At 43.7% G+C, this 17,359-nt stretch overlaps 1 protein-coding gene across 1 annotated transcript in view; it reads right to left on the minus strand.

Annotated features, from left to right (window-relative positions):
- Nucleotides 1–959: 959 nt before the first annotated feature.
- The window catches only part of CP (ceruloplasmin), a 428,303-nt gene continuing 411,903 nt past the window's right edge, over nt 960–17,359 (minus strand). Inside the window, exons 18-19 of the mRNA XM_078668012.1 lie at nt 4,567–4,729; nt 960–1,386 (exon numbers count right to left, since the gene is read on the minus strand). Of these exons, the coding sequence (XP_078524138.1) occupies nt 1,340–1,386; nt 4,567–4,729 (210 nt within the window). The 3' untranslated portion in view covers nt 960–1,339. The remainder of the gene's footprint in view (nt 1,387–4,566; nt 4,730–17,359) is intronic.

The following is a 17,359-nucleotide window of genomic DNA, read 5'->3' on the forward strand; positions in this document are numbered from 1 at the left end:
TGGAGTTTCCTTTGTGGTGGGCCTTTGGTTGTTGTTGCTGGGGTGCGTGCGCAAATGCTTAGCCTACATCGCCTCCAAGTTTAGCCTTGCTGCTCGCGCCACGTTACCTAGAGGGTGAGTAGGGGTTATCTTGGCGTGTAACTCCCTTGCCCTGACTTGGGAGTGGTGGTCTCTGACTGACTTTGGCGAAAGCCCTGGCCAGCCAGGGATCCCATTTCCAACACTTATCCTGCTACAACTGTTAATGTCTAAATAAGAATGCTACCCATTTTTGTTCGAATCCTACTACAACTGCTGTCTAAAGTTGATAAAACCCTATAAAAATTGTTTAATCATGAGTAGTGGAACACCAAAATCAAGCTAGTTTGTGGGCTTTGTCAATCTCGTGGCATGCATTTCCCCACCCTGGGTTGCCGTTGCTTCCCTAGAATACTCATAGAATTCTCTGTAAATTCAAAAATAGTTGTTTATTTGTTCTGAAGCTAGGTATAAGCCGTGGGGTGCACATTTTCAAATATCCTTTTGATGAAAAAGAAGTATGTGTTTATATACATGTTTTAACAAGTTAGAGCAGCGATTTTAAAGAAATTCCAAGGAGAAAAAAATGTGACAATTTTAAATTAACCCTTAATGTTATAGGTAACTTATCTTGATACATGTACAATCATACATTTTTTTAAGGGCCCTCTAAATGAGTCTGAACAACAAAACCCCTTTCACAAACTCCCTAGGCAATATTGAGTTTACTTCCTTTTTAGTGTAAAGAAATGTCAGTTTTGGAAGTGTAGAGAGATGTTCAAATGTAGAGAGATGTTACCATTCAATTTTCATAGGTTTCAGGACTGCCTATTGCTTGTAAGATGACCTATAAATGACAATAACTGCATCAATACTTCAAGCTATAATTATATAAATGAGATACATTGTCTCATTGTATTTTAGAAACTCAAAGCCAAACATTATATTCCTTTTATACATATTTATTTAACTTTATGTTTATTTTATGACTGGTTTATTGACAGTGAATTCTGTGCTCTGCATGCACTACATAATACACACGTGACACCTCATTCCCATATTCTGCACTGAACTTTCCTTGTATAACAATATAATTATTTCACTTTTCATGTTTCAAATCTATTGCAATAGTTGCAGTTTATGTGCATTTCTTAAGTATACTGGTGCCATGTATTCAGTATTCCTCAAAGACACTCTACACATCTTCTTGAAATGTAAACACTCTGGATGTCTCTCCAAGGCAAAAAACTGTCAGTGGTTTTAATTATGCAGTCTTCGTCAGTTTGATGTTCTGTTTTGATCTTCTTCGGTGCAACATTTGCTAATTTGATAGGTGAGTTACAATTCTTTGCAAAATAGATGGTTTTTCTGCATGAGAAAATACATTTATAAAGGTGATTAGAATAATCAAAATATTATGATTTTTTTTACATTTGACATTGCTCGTATGACTTACCGTATTAGAGCAAAAAATAAAGACTACAACATTTGAAAAAGTTACATTTTTTTACTGAATATGACTCCTTCATAATGACCCAAGTATGAAGGTAGAGGATTTGCCATAAGCAATCATATCCCTGCTAGTGACTACATTTGTGATCTCAAATCAACTTATGTGGCATTTTATTTTAGTATACTAACTACTACATGAAAACCCTCTTTAAAAATAAAACTTTTATGTGCAGGCCCTGAAATGGCTCAATGGCTTACCTGGGATCTATATACACTTCGAATTTGTCAGCTTAACTAGCTTTGTCACTGCATTTCAGTCACGTGATCTAAAACACTTTGGGCCCGATGTAGGTCGCCAAAAACCGGTCGGTAACGGCCGATTTCGGCCGTTACCGACCGGTATTTGGGATTGGACATGTAGGTGGCCTGAATTGTACTGAATCGGTAAAATACAGAATCGGTAAAGTTACCGAATCGGTAAATCAAGATGTAGGTGGCACTTTAAACAGTGCCACAGGCCATTACCGATTCATAATTTACCACCAAATATTTTTTGGTGGTAAATTCCTAATTTCTGTGTACATGCACATCTGTGCATGTACACCGGTGCCATGTGGCACACATAGGGCATGTATGTGTATCACATTGCACACAAGCCAGAATCTGGGGTGCAACAGGGTGTCAAAGTGACACCTTGTCCCCCTTGTAAATTCGGTAATTTTACTGAATCGGTATTTACCGATTCGATAATTGCCATTGATTTCAATGGGCCACAAGGCCCATAGGAATCAATGGCAATTACCGAATCTGTAAATACCGATTCGGTAATTACCGATTTTTACCGATTCGGTAATTGAATCGGTATTTAAGAATCGGTAATCTGGGATTACCTACATCGGGCCCTTTATCTTTTTGAGCAAATTATATTGATTCCATGAAAAGAAAGATAACCAAGGTCAAATATAACAGTTTCCAATCACTTCTAATCACCGATTGAAATACTAACTCCAAATTACCTTCACCAGCTAGCATCCTTATATTCAAATGAAGTGTTGGAATTACCTCAGATGTTCACGTTATAAATATGCCTTTGTTACTCTTATTTAGCGCCTTATAGTCATCCCTGTTTTAAAACATTTCTTCTTATTATTTTTGGTTTTGAAACTTTACTCCCACCTATCAATATTTTACATTGGGTAGATGTATGTAGTGCAATTATGAATCTTAGTAGGATAGATGGGATGCCTAATTTTGAAAGTTTACTGCACAAGTTAGGCCTATCCACCCATCAAAAGCAGTTGAAAAATCGGTAAAAAAATTATAAAGAATTTGAGATTTAAAAGTTACGTATTTATCAATGACATTTTGAAAGATTGCTGAATGTTTTGGTACAAAACCAGATTGCTTTCTTCCCTAAAGCCCAGTCTTGTAGGTGACCTAGAATACGTCTTGTGAACATTTTTCCTGTCACTGCAAATAAGGCAATTTGTCTATAGTTTCCTGGATCTGAGTGAAGACGTTTCTTGTGTATAGGGACTACAATGCTAACCACCCAAGACTTTGCGTGTTCTATAACAATATACAAATTGTAGTAGCATAAATTTATCCCATGCATCCTGATCACATTTTAAGAAGTGCTGGTAACACCAGTGGCAGATTTGTGCAACCATTTATTGAATAAAGGAGTGATTCCACTTGGCTTCATATAATGTGGTTAATTTCTAGAGTGGTGGAAGAAATACAATAAATGACAGTAAAAGGCTAGCCAATTTAAAATTAGCATGACAGTATCATTGATTTAAGAAACAGTATTGTTGGGTTGTTACAGAAAGTCCTTTGATTTCTGAAGGTAGTGTTAAAGCTGGAATTGACTCTACGGTAGAGCTAATACTGCCAGTAAATTCACATCATGAATTAGCACTTTTGCCACACTGCAGGTTTTCTGTACAAGCCCAGTAAGAGAGAGAGAGAGAGAGAGAGAGAGAGAGATCAATACAGTCGACAGGCAAGGTACTACTCAAATAGGCATGTCATATAGTGTACATTTCTCTCAATAGAGACATCAACAAAATAGAACAAATTTAGGTTCAGGTTAGTAGACAAGTGTGCATATTGCATTATGAATCTTACGACTTAAAACTTTAGACAGCATGACTCTGATTGGTAGTGAGCTCTTAATTCCTTGGCGTCCAGTAATAGCAGTTACCAACCCATCAAAATTATAAGTGTTTTACTTTCGCACAGAGATTTCAGCTGCTGAAAATAACTGAAATCTCTGTGTCAAAGTCCAGGAAAAATGCGGGCTTACCAAGGGTTCAAACCCAGGATTCAGATTCCACGGATAATTCCTTATTTGTTAGTAGACCAGTAGGGTCAAATCATAATGAGCAGGATTTTCCCCAACCCAGAATTACCAGTACCAACCCCCAAGCGTGCAACAATGGTGTCTGTAATTTCAGGGATGGGGAAAATCGGGCCCATTTTCCATGCCATCCCTGGTGAGGGCTTAAGCACTGATACCTTGCAAGAGAGGAATGTGTGATAAAAAATATTTAGTTTACATAAATGGCATTCCTTATGTGAAAAAGCTTTTAACACCTTCGCTACGGTGGCTATTCTGCCGCAGCGCTAAGGGGGCAGGGCGGCCGCATGCTGGTGACGGAACCGCTCCGTCATCAGCCGCGGTTGGGCTGTGCTCATGACGGAGCGGTTCCGTCATGGCCCCGCCCGCTCAATAGAACGCCCAGCACAGGCGCGGAATCCGCCCAGCGCAGGCGCGGCGGCCTGGCCATGACGGAACCGCTCCGTCATCAGCACAGCGCAGAGGCACAGTGGATGGAATAGACCCAAACACATAAGAGTACTGTTTGTCAGCAAAAGTGTAGGATCAGTGAAGCAGTGGTGATAGTAAAACAACAGCATTAGACTTTTAGAAGGCTTGGGTTAGACATCAGGTAGGCAAGATGGAGAATATGGGGGATATCACTGCAACAGACCAAGCAAGACATCAGGCAAACTAGATGAGCTTAGTATTAGCCTTTTCCTCTAACCTCTTTCAACACAATAGTGAACATTATTTCATGTTTAACTCATTACCTTCTTTCTCCAGCACAGTATACGTAGTTTCCATGCCCGCATGGATGTGGTCATTCACATGACAATGCAGCAGCCAGGTTCCAGGATATGCAGCTTTCATTTCCAAAGTTTGATATGATCCCGGGAAAATGTTAAACACGTCAGAGCGGTGCGCTCCAGTGGTCTAGAAGGGAACGCAGACAGTAAGAAGATTCCTTGATAGCTAACATGTTGTTCACCATGTTTATAACAAAATATATTTTCACTCCGTTCTTTTTTGTTATTAATCTAGTGTGTAATATGTAGGCACTTGCAAGAAGGGAATAGAGGCTGCGGTCCCAGACTATCACTTTAAGGAATTGACTTAGAAACTAAGGAGTTAATAACAGAAAATCTACATCCAGTTGGATGATATCCTTACAATTCTGTTTAAAGAACAAGAGGACCCCAGCACTGAGACCCGGGATAGAGCACGATATTTTTGTGAACATTGGTCTAGGTAGAAGCCCAAAAGGGGTCCTCTGGTAGCCTGGGCTAAAGTAATTTCACAATAGATTACGTCAGATAAACAATTTCATGAAAAGTCCTCGGAGGACTAGGTTATTTAGTATACATGGACACAAGGTTTTTGTTTTAGATGACAACACATTTATTATCTTCATAAATAAACTATCATATATTTTTTGCTTAGTGTTTCTAGTGCTCACAAAGGGCTTTAGAAGTGCGTGAAGTGAAGGTGTGAGGGTGACATTTTAAAATACATTGCATTGAACAACCATCATCATTTTAAAAACTCCACAATTAAATGAAAGTGGTAATGGAGTTTTTGTTGGAACGGTCGACGGCGTTTCCATCTCATGTTACTGAGATCATCATCAGGACGAGAGCCTGTGAGCAATTAGAATCAAGTCTATAGTGGAAATTTATTGCCGTGTCCCTAAGAGGGGTGGCTGGGGGCCATGAGCGTCGCAAATGATCACTGGCCGGTTTTTTAAGTGGTGGCGTAGTGCGGAATTCAATAGTTGGACATAGCGTCTACTATACCGTGTCGGCAATTGGCGTCCCTTTATATGATTTAAGGAGGCCCTCATGGGGCATGGGACGGGGACGGTTGTCCGAGGTGATCCGGTGTGGAGAAATACGTCCGGGCGGTTTTTAGCGACCTGGACTTGTGGTTTTGGAGTTAGTTCGATGGGAGGACTGGGGTGATCCGGTACTGTCAGCGGAGTGAATCCTCTACCTATACCACCGTTCACAAAAATAACATGATATTTCTGTACATATTATTCTGTAATACAACTAAAAGGAGTAGGTGATAAAGAATGTTCTTGGTTGTTATATGTTTATTAGGTTATTGATCAATACTTGGTTTATTAACTGCATTCCAAAAGTAATGCATTGTATGCATTTGAACTATGTGGGTGAATTGAGAAAAGGTTCCTCAAAAATAAAAAATAAAAAGAAGTTCACAAATTATTATGTTATATATTATGTTATATTATATGTGTGTTATATTGAGCTTCGGAGTTTGCATTGATTTTGTGCTCGTTATGCAGGGCTAAACCTTGCTTTAACTTTTTTTGTGAAACCAGAGCAAACTAAATCTTACAATACTTGAACCATAATTCAGGCAGATAAAGCAGATACTGTACAAATTAGAATGGTTGGAATTGGATCCTGATTACAGCGCTACCACTGCAAATCGAAGAAAGGTCTAGGATCATACATTTTGGAAGTTTAGGAGCCTCGTCAAAATTTCTTCCTTGCGTGAGCCTGCAAAAGAAGCTTTCATGCCTCAATATTTAATTATAATGGAAATAGAGAAGGCACACACTTGGGCACTTTCTGGTCACGAATAACTGACCCAAGAGCCCTATATATAATCATTAGAAGGCCTACAAATTAATAAAGATAAATTAATAAATTAACTACAGTTACAAACGTTTATCTGAATCCTTTACAATATGAGCATTGGTATTCTCACAGTCTAAATTATCCCTTTAATACGATATGGTTATCTCTTGCATTAATGACATGGAGTGAGTGAACAAACTAGCAAGCCAAGCTAGCTCCTTGAAAAAAATAGGGCCAAATATTTAATTTTACATTATGTTTTTCACAAGTGGCAAAAAAAATGGTTTTCCATTGTTATGTATAACATTTTTTATTACCACTCCCCCAAAAAAGTGGGGTCGAAAAAACGCCCTTTTCGGCAAAGGTTCCCCCAAAAAAGTGGCTTTATTTATTGCAGACAGTATGAGACTAGCGTGACCCATCATGCCCTGGGTACCCACAGTATGAAAATAATTACCACCATTATTTTGAGGCAGGCGTTATCTGAGGGGCCATCACTATCGTGTCAAGGGTGTCCACAATATGCCTAAGATTATCACCATTATGCGTTATGCCATGACAATTAGGTCAATGGTGCTACAACAGGGAAAAAATTACTCTGAAACACACAAATGGTGATGGGAGTAATGCTTGACATTTGTTTGACCACCGACAGTCGCTTGGGTTAGCATTCCAACCCATAGTTCTTTTGCCCACCATACAACCTCAGTTTGGACCCAGCCAAGACTAGACTAGACTGTTCCTATTGGGGCAGGGTAAAGACTGATTTTTATATGGCTGGGTCCAAACTAAGGTGGCATGATGGGCAAAAGAACAATGGGCTTGAATGCTACCATGAGCTGTTGCCAGTTGCTGGATGTATTGCAAGCATTCCCCCTATCACCTTTTGTGTGCTTGAGAGTAATTCTTTCCCAGCTGTGGCACCTTTGACCTAATAATTATGGCCTAACACATAATGGTGGTAATTCTAGGCATATTGTGTAAAGCCTTGACATCATGGTGATGGCCCCTCATATAATGCCTGTCTTGAAAAATTGGTGGAAATTCCATCCTATGGATGCATTGTTCTGTATGCCCCTTTACCAGGAATGTCACACAATTGGACCTAGGCCTTAGAACACCATGGGTACTTAACTCACATACAAATTGTAACACGAGTGGGGTTATATATATGATCAAGTGGCCATGTCTATTGGTCTATATTGGAATGACAGCAAGAAAGATGAAACACAGGATGGTGGAACATCGAAGTGCGTGTCACTGACCATGTCATGAGTGATGTAATATGTGACGTCATCAGCAGGGCATTGCAGGGGCGCGAGTTATAGTTAGCTGAACTAATTATAACGGGGCCATTTCTCTTGTTTTGTACGCGTTAAATGTCCAACTAACTATAACTTTCCTTAAAACCTATGGTTTTTTCAGTGGATTTCAAAGGTTTTTTAAATGCTAATTTCTAACTACAACGTGCCTGAAACCTATGGTTTTTTAAGTGAATTTCAAAGGTTTTTTAGATGCTAGTTTCTAACTATGCCTACAGAGGTAGGACATGTGAAGAAAGAAGAAAAAACGCACAGAACGAAGCAAAAGAAATGCAGAAAGAAGCAACAGAAGTCCACAAAGTCAAATAAAAGTGCAGGAAGAAGCAAGACGTGCTGAAAGAACCAACAGAGGAGCAGAAAGAGGCCTTGTTGCAAAATCATTATGTACCCACAACTTTTCAGCCGGGTACTGGTGGTAACTTACTCTGACTAACCAGGCCTAGAGCCAGTGTTGTGCTAAAAGACACTTAGGGTCAGATGTAGGTCGCCCAATACCGGTGGGTAACGGCCGAAATTACCGAATTTCGGCCATTACCGACCGCTATTGGGCTTTTTGGATGTAGGTGGCATTTTGTTAGGATTCGGTATTTTACCAAATCCGTAATTTAAGGATTCGGTAAAATACCGAATTCTTAACATACCGATTCGGTAAATTACCGAATCCAGGATGTAGGGAGCACTCAAGTTAGTGCATTCCTCAGTTAAGGATTCGTTATTTACCACCAAGTACAAGTTGGTGGTAAATAATGAAAACCTTTGAAAAAGCATTTTTTTTGCTTTTCCAACAGCGTGATGTGGCAGACATACATGCCCTTAGGGCATGTATGTGTGCCACATGTGCACCCTTACACAATTGAGGGGTGCAACAGGGTGTCAAAGTGACACCCTGCCACCCTTCAATGTTTTCCCCCTTTGCCATTCATTCCTATGGGCTGCCATTTATTCCTAAGGGCCTTTAGGCCCATAGGAATGAATGGCAATTACCGAATCGGTAAATACCGAATCGGTAATTACCGAAACTTACCGATTCGGTAATTTCTAACGAAAAATTACCTACATCCCATTTACCTATTCTTAAATACCGAATCGGTATAATTCGGTATTTGAGAATAGGTAAGTTGAGATTACCTACATCTGGCCCCTAGTGTACAGTGAAAACACCTACATACACTAGGGAACACTATGTGTTGGGGTACCCCTGCGATTAGCATGACCTCCTCTGTAAGCCCTAGTACATAATAAGGTAGGGGGATTAAAACTACCTCTAAGTCAGAGGTGCAGAAATATGCTACTTTAACTAGTAGTCGCGTTTGCAGAGTGGTGGAGAAAAGGTGCTGGGCGTCCAACCAACGCTCAGGAATTCCGCTGCGTAGGACTTACAGGAGGTACCAGGAAGGATTCTTGGCCCCCAAACTCCCTCAGGACTAAATATGACTTAGGCCCCCACAAGGCACATTTGCAGAGTGGTAGATAAAGGGGGCCATGGCCTCCGAAGACGTCTTAGCAATCCCACTGTGTAGGACTTACTGGAGGTAACAAGAGGGGTAGTTGGCACCCAGGACTTCCTTGGGGGCGAACTTCCCAAACTATGACCTCCAGTCAGTCCCACACAGCAGCACTGGTAAGTACTCACACCAGGTCTCGCCCACTTTGCCCACCACTCTACAAACGCGCTCCCTGGTACGCTCTTGGATTGGAATTGAAGTCCCCTTCACTGCTGGGGCTCCTTTAGGGGCCAACTAGTCCACCTTTTACCTCCAGTAAGCCCCACGCAATGGGATTGGTGAGAGGTAGACAAAGGCCATGCCCCCTTTCTCCACCACTCTGCAAACGCCCCCCCTGGGGCGTTGTAAGTTGGGGGACTAAGTCCCCTTGAATCCTGAGGGTCCCTGGGTTCCAACTAGCCCACCAGGAACCTCCAGTAGGTTCCACAGAGCTGCTTTGCAGAGAAGTGTAAAAAGGGGGCGTGGCCTGGCCCACCTCCCTGCAACGCAGCGCAGGGGCGCCTACTGGAGGTACCTGGTGAAGTTGTTGGCCCCCAGGGGCCCACAGGATTGAAAGGGAATTAATTCCCCAACTTAAAACGCACCACAGGGCATGTCTGCACACATGTCACCACAGGCCCCGCCCCCTCCCTCCATGGGATAGAAATGGGGCGATGGGATGGAGAGATGGAGGGGCATATTTACAACAGGCAGCGATCATTATCGCTGACCTTGTATACCGCATTATTTCCGATCGCTGGAATATTTCGCCAGGCTAGCATTGTATTAACAACGTGTAGTGCCATGGCGATGAATATTCCAGCGATAGCGCCCTTTTCCATGGAACATCGTTGGTTTTTCAGCTATGTTCCATGTAAAACAGTGATATGCTCGATAATACGACCCTTGGGTTGTATTACATGAATCCACCTCCCATGTTAGGTATGCCTTAGTCAGGAATTTAACAGACGTTAAATTCCTGCGTTAAGGCATACTTAGCGCGATTAAAATAATCGCTTCCCCGCGTTAAACATCGCAAAGCTGCCTTCGCGATATTTACCCATGTTGTTCCAACAGACACGCCTACTTTGCATCTCATTAGCGATGCAAAGTTAGGCGTGCTGGAAACTGGAGCAAAATCAGCAAAACACGCGATAGCGTGTCTTTGCTGATAAGGCGATAAAATTATCGCCGCTTTTCGTCCAAAAATGGCCTCAAAAGCAGTGATACTTTTATATCACCACCTTGTTAATATGCCCCGGAGGTGGGATGGAGATGGGATGGAGAGATGGAGATGGAGATGGGATGGAGAGATGGAGATGGGGATGGAGATGGGATGGAGATGGGATGGAGATAGGGAGATGGAGATGGATGGAGAGATGGAGATGAGATGGAGATGGAGATGGGGATGGAGATGGGATGGAGATGGGATGAGATAGGGAGATGGAGATGGATGGAGAGATGGAGATGGGATGGAGATATAATGGAGATAAAGTAGACATATAATAGAGATATAATGAAGATAAAATGGAGACAAAATGGGGAAAAAATGAAGATAGAACGGAGATAAAGTACAGATAGAATAGAGATATAATGGAGATAAAACAGAGATAAAATGGCGCTAAACTGGAGATAAGGTGGAGCTAACATGGAGCTTAAATGGAGATAAAATAGGGCTACCACAAAAAAAATGGAGATAAAATGGGGATAAAACAGAAATGATGAAGGTATACTGGAGATATTATGGGGAGATAATATGGGGAGATTGAGGAGACAGATGGGGAGACAGATGTGGAAGACCGATGAACAGATTGGGGAGACAGCTAGGAGAAGGACATGGGATGAGGGAGATGAGGGAAAGGCAGATGAGGGAGAGACAGATGGAAAGAGGGTGGAGAGGGAGATGGGGAGATAACACAGGGATAAAGTTGAGATAAAATGGGGATGAAGTGGAGATAAAATGGGGATAAAGTAGAGATGAATGGGGATAAAATGGAGCTAAGTTGGAGATAAAATGGGGATAAAATGGAACTAAAGTGGAGATTGAGCAGAGATAAAATGGGGATAAAACAGAGATATAATGGAGGTATAATAGAGATATAATGGAGATAATATGGGGAGATAATATGGGGAGATGGGGGAGACAGATGGGGTGACCGATGGACAGATTGGGAAGACAGATCGGAGAAGGACATGGGATGAGGGAGAGACTGATGGGTAGAGGGTGGGGATGGGGGAGACAGATGGGGAGAGATGATGAGGGTTATGAGGGAGAGACCGATGGGGAGAGGGTGGAGATGGGGAGACAGATGGGGGAGATGGAGATGCGGAGTTGGAAATGGGATTGAGATGTGGAGAGGGGGAGATGGAGATTGGATGGATGGAGAGATGTAGATGCGATGGAGAGATGGAGATGGGATGGGGAAGGAGAGATGGAGATGGGAGGATGGGGAGATGGAGATGGGAGGATGGGGAGATGGAGATGGGAGGATGGGGAGATGCAGATGGGATGGAGATGGAGATGAGATGGGATGGAGATGGAGAGTTGGAGATGGGATGCAGAGATGGAGATGGGATGGCGATGGGATGGAGATATAATGGAAATAAAGTAGAGAGATAATGGAGATAAACTGGAGATAAATAAAAGATAAAATGGGGATAAAATGGAGATAAAATGGGGATAGAGTGGAAAAATAGGAATACAATGGAGCTAAACTGGAGATATAGATGGGATGGATATGGGGATGGGATGCTGGGATGGCGATGGGATGGAGATATAATGGAAATAAAGTAGAGAGATAAAATGTGGATAAAGTGGAGATAAAATAGGGATTAAACAGGGATGAAATTGAGCTAAAATCTGGATAAAATAGGGATAAATGGGAGATAAAATGGGGATAATGTGGACCAAAATTGGAGATAAAATGGGGATAATACAGGGATGAAATGCAGATTAAGCAGAGATGACATGGGGATAAAACAGAGATATAATGGAGATAAAATGGACATATTATGGGGAGATAATATGGGGAGATGGGGGAGACAGATGGGGAGACAGATGGGGGATAGAGGATGAGGGAGAGGGAGATGAGGGAGAGACCGATGGGGAGAGTGTTGAGAAGGTGATGGCGAGAGAATGGAGATAGGGGAGACAGATGGGGGAAACAGATGGGGAGACAGATGGGGAGGCAGAGAAATGGGATGGGAGACAGATCGGGAGATGGAGGTGGGTAGTTGGAAATAGGATTGAGATGTAGAAGGGGAGATGGAGATTGGATGGATGGAGAGATGTAGATGGGATGGAGAGATGGAGATGGGATGGGGATGGAGAGATGGAGATCGGGAGATGGAGATGGGATGGAGATATAATGGAAATAAAGTAGAGAGATAATGGAGATCAACTGGAAAAAAAAGTGGGGATAAAATGGAAATAAAACGGGGCTAAAATGGAGATTAAGCAGAGATAAAATGGGAATAAAACAGAGCTATAATGAAGGTATAATGGCGATATAATGGAGATATTATGGGGAGACAGATGGGAGAAGGACATGGGATGAGGGAGATGAGGGAGTGGCAGATGAAGGAGAGAGATGGAGACAGGGTAGAGAGGGAGATGGGGACAGGGTGGAGATGGTGGAGACAGATGAGGAGGGACATGGGGTGAGGGAGATGGGGGATGAGGGATGAGGGAGAGACTGATGGGGAGAGGGTGGAGATGGGGGAGACAGATGAGGAGATGGACATGGGGAGATGTGGAGAGGGGGAGATGGAGATTGGATGGATGGAGAGATGTAGATGGGATGGAGAGATGGAGATGGGATGGAGATGGGGAGATGGGATGGAGATGGGATGGAGATGGAGATGGGGAGATGGAGATGAGATGGGGAGATGGAGATGGGATGGAGATGGAGATGGTATGGGGAGATGGAGATGGGATGCAGAGATGGGATGGCGATGGGATGGAGATATAATGGAAAAAAAGTAGAGAGATAATGGAGATAAACTGGAGGTACAACGGAGATAAAACAGGGATAAAGTGGAGATTAAACGGAGATATAATGAAGGTTTAATGGAGATATAATGTAGATATTATGGGGAGATTACATGGGGAGATGTGGGAGACAGATGTGGGAGACCGATGGACAGATTGGGGAGACAGATCAGAGAAGGACATGAGATGAGGGAGATGAGGGAGAGACAGATGGAGAGAGGGTAGAGAGGGAGATGGGGACAGGGTAGAGATGGTGGAGACATATGAGGAGGGACATGGGAAGATGGAGATGGGGATGAGGGAGGTTCGAGATGAGGGAAAGGCTGATGGGGGAGAGATGATGAGGGAGAGGGAGATGAGGGAGAGACCGATGGGGAGAGGAGGGAGATGGGGGAGAGGGAGATGGGGAGTTGGAAATGGGATTGAGGTGTGGAGAGGGGGAGATGGAGATGGGCTGGGGATGGAGATATGGAGATGGGATGGAAATGGGATGGAGATGGAGATGAGATGGGGAGATGGAGAAGGGGAGTAGGAGATGGGATGTGGAGATGGAGATGGGATGTAGAGATGGGATGGCGATGGGATGGAGATATAATGAAAATAAAGCAGACAGATAATGGAGATAAACTGGAGATAAATTGGGGATAAAATGTGGACAAAGTGGAGACAAATGGGGATAAAGTGGAGATAAAATGGGGGTAAAACCGGGATAAATGGAGCTAAAGTGGGGATAACATGGAGATTAAAATGGGGCTAAAGTGGAGATAAAATGGGGGTAAAGTGGAGATACAATGGGGATAATACAGCGATAAAATGGAGATTAAGCAGAGATAAAATGGGGATAAAACAGATACAATGGAGGTATAATGGAGATATAAGGGAGATATGGGTAGATGGGGGAGACAGATGGGGACACAGATGGGGAGACAGATAGGGGAGACTGATGGACAGATTGGGAAGACAGATCGGAGAAGGACATGGGATGAGGGAGGTGTGGGAGAGCCAGATGAGGGAGAGACAGATGGAGAGAGGGTAGAGAGGGAGATGGGGACAGGGTGGAGACAGATGAGGAGGGACATGGGATGAGGGAGAGCAAGATGAGGGCGAGACTGATGGGGAGAGGGTGGAGATGGGGGAGACAGATGGGGGAGATGGAGATGGGGAGATGGGGAGTTGGAAATGGGATTGAGATGTGGAGAGGGGAGATGGAGATTGGATGATGGAGAGATGGAGATGGGATGGAGAGATGGAGATAGGAAATGGGGAGATGTGATGGAGATGAGATGGAGATGGGGAGATGGAGATGAGATGGGGAGATGGAGATGGGATGGAGATGGAGATGGGGAGTTGGAGATGGGATGGAGATGGGATGCAGAGATGGAGATGGGATGGAGATATAATGGAAATAAGGTAGAGAGATAATGGAGATAAACTGGAGGTACAACGGAGATAAAACAGGGATAAAGTGGAGACTAAATGTGGATAAAATGGGGATAAAACCGAGATATAATGAAGGTATAATGGAGATTACATGGTTAGATTACATGGGGAGACTGATCGGCAGATTGGGGAGACAGATCGGAGAAGGACATGGGGAGAGGCAGATGAGGGAGAAACAGATGAAGAGAGGGTAGAGAGGGAGATGGGGACAGGGTGTAGATGGTGGAGACAGAGGAGGAGCGACATGGGATGAGGGAGATGTGGGACGAGGGAGAGGGAGATGAGGGAGAGACTGATGGGGAGAGAGTGGAGATGGGGGAGACAGATGGGGAAATAGACATGGGGAGATGGGGAGTTGGAAATGGGATTGAGATGTGGAGAGGGGGAGATGGAGATTGGATGGATGGAGATATGTAGATGGGATAGAGAGATGGAGATGGGAAGGAGAGATGGAGATGGGGAGATGGAGATGAAATGGGGAGATGGAGATGGGATGGAGATGGAGATGGAGATGGGATGGGGAGATGGAGATGGGATGCAGAGATGGAGATGGGATGGAGATATAATGGAAATAAAGTGGAGAGACAATGGAGATAAACTGGAGGTACAACGGAGATAAAACAGGGATAAAGTGGAGATTAAACGGAGATAGAAGTGGGATAAAACAGATATAATGAAGGTATAATGGAGATATAATGGAGATATTATGGGGAGATTACATGGGGAGATGGGGGAGACAGATGGGGGAGACCGATGGACAGATTGGGGAGACAGATGGGAGAAGGACATGAGATGAGGGAGATGAGGGAAAGGCAGATGAGGGAGAGACAGAGGGTAGAGAGGGAGATGGGGACAGGGTGGAGATGGTGGAGACAGATGAGGAGAGCAATGGAATGATGGAGATGGGGGATGAGGGAGAGGGAGATGAGGGATAGACTGATGGGTAGAGATGATGAGGGAGAGGGAGATGAGGGAGAGACTGATGGGTAGAGATGATGAGGGAGAGGGAGATGAGGGAGAGACCGATGGGGAGAGGGTGGAGATGGGGAGTTGGAAATGGGATTGAGATGTGGAGAGGGGGAGATGGAAATGGGCTGGGGATGGAGAGATAGAGATGGGGAGATGGAGATGGGATGGAGATGGGATGGGGAGATGGAGAAGAGGAGTAGGAGATGGGATGGGGAGATGGAGATGGAGATGGGATGTGGAGATGGGATGGCGATGGGATGGATATATAATGAAAATAAAGTAGACAGATAATGGAGATAAACTGAAGATAAATTGGGGATAAAATGTCGATAAAATGTGGATAAAGTGGAGAAAAAATTTGGATAAAGTGGAGATACAGGGATAAAATGGAGATTAAGCAGAGATAAAATGGGGATAAAACAGAGATATAATGAAGATATAATGGAGATATAATGGATTTTACACGGTTAGATTACATGGGGAGACCGATGGACCGAATGGGGAGACAGATCAGAGAAGGACATGAGGTGAGGGAGATGAGGGAGAAGCAGATGAGGGAGAGACAGATGGAGAGAGGGTAGAGAGGGAGATGGGGACAGGGTGGAGATGGTGGAGACAGAGGAGGAGCGACATGGGATGAGGGAGATGGGGGATGAGGGAGAGGGAGATGAGGGAGAGACTGATGGGGGAGAGATGGTGAGGGTGAGTGAGATGAGGGAGAGACCAATGGTGAGAGGGTGATGGGGTGAGTGTGGAGATGGGGGAGATGGAGATGGGGAGTTGGAAATGGGATTGAGATGTGGAGAGGGGGAGATGGAGAGTGGATGGATGGAGAGATGTAGATGGGATGGAGAGATGGAGATGGGCTGGGGATGGAGAGATGGAGATGGGCTGGGGATGGAGAGATGGAGATGGGGAGATGGAGATGGAGATGGGATGGAGATGGAGTTGGGGAGTTGGAGATGGGATGGGGAGATGAGATGGGATGCAGAGATGGAGATAGGATAGCGATTGGATGGAGATATAATGGTATTAAAGTAGACAGATAATGGTGATAAACTGAAGATAAACTGGAGATAAATTGGGGATAAAATGTTGATAAAATGTGGATAAAGTGGAGAATAAATGGGGATACATGGAGCAAAAGTGGGGATAAAATGGAGATAAAGTGGAGATAAAATGGGGATAAAATGGAGATGAAGCAGAGATAAAATGGGGATGAAACAGAGATATAATGGAGGTATAATGGAGATATTATGGGGAGATGGGGAGACAGATGGGGAGAGGATGGAGAGGGTGATGGGGAGAGGGTGGAGATGGGTGGGATGGAGATGGGGCGTTGGAAATGGGATTAAGATGTGGATTAGGGGAAATGGAGTTTGGATGGATGGAGAGATGTAGATGGGACGGAGAGATGGAAATGGGATGGAGAGATGGAATGGAGATGGAGATGGGATGGGGAGATGGAGATGGGATGCATAGATGGACATGGGATGGCGATGGGATGGAGATATAATGGAAATAAAGTAGAGAGATAATCAAGATAAACTGGAGGTAAAACGGAGATAAAACAGGGATAAAGTGGAGATTAAACGGAGATAGAAGTGGGATAAAACAGAGGTATGGAGATATTATGGGGAGAATACATGGGGAGATGGAAGAGACAGATGGGGGAGACCGATGGACAGATTGAAGAGACAGATGGGAGAAGGGCATGAGATGAGGGAGATGAGGGAGAGGCAGATGAGGGAGAG

The sequence above is a fragment of the Lissotriton helveticus genome, chromosome 11, assembly GCF_964261635.1.
Source record: "Lissotriton helveticus chromosome 11, aLisHel1.1, whole genome shotgun sequence".
In the NCBI taxonomy this organism is placed as follows: domain Eukaryota; kingdom Metazoa; phylum Chordata; class Amphibia; order Caudata; family Salamandridae; genus Lissotriton; species Lissotriton helveticus.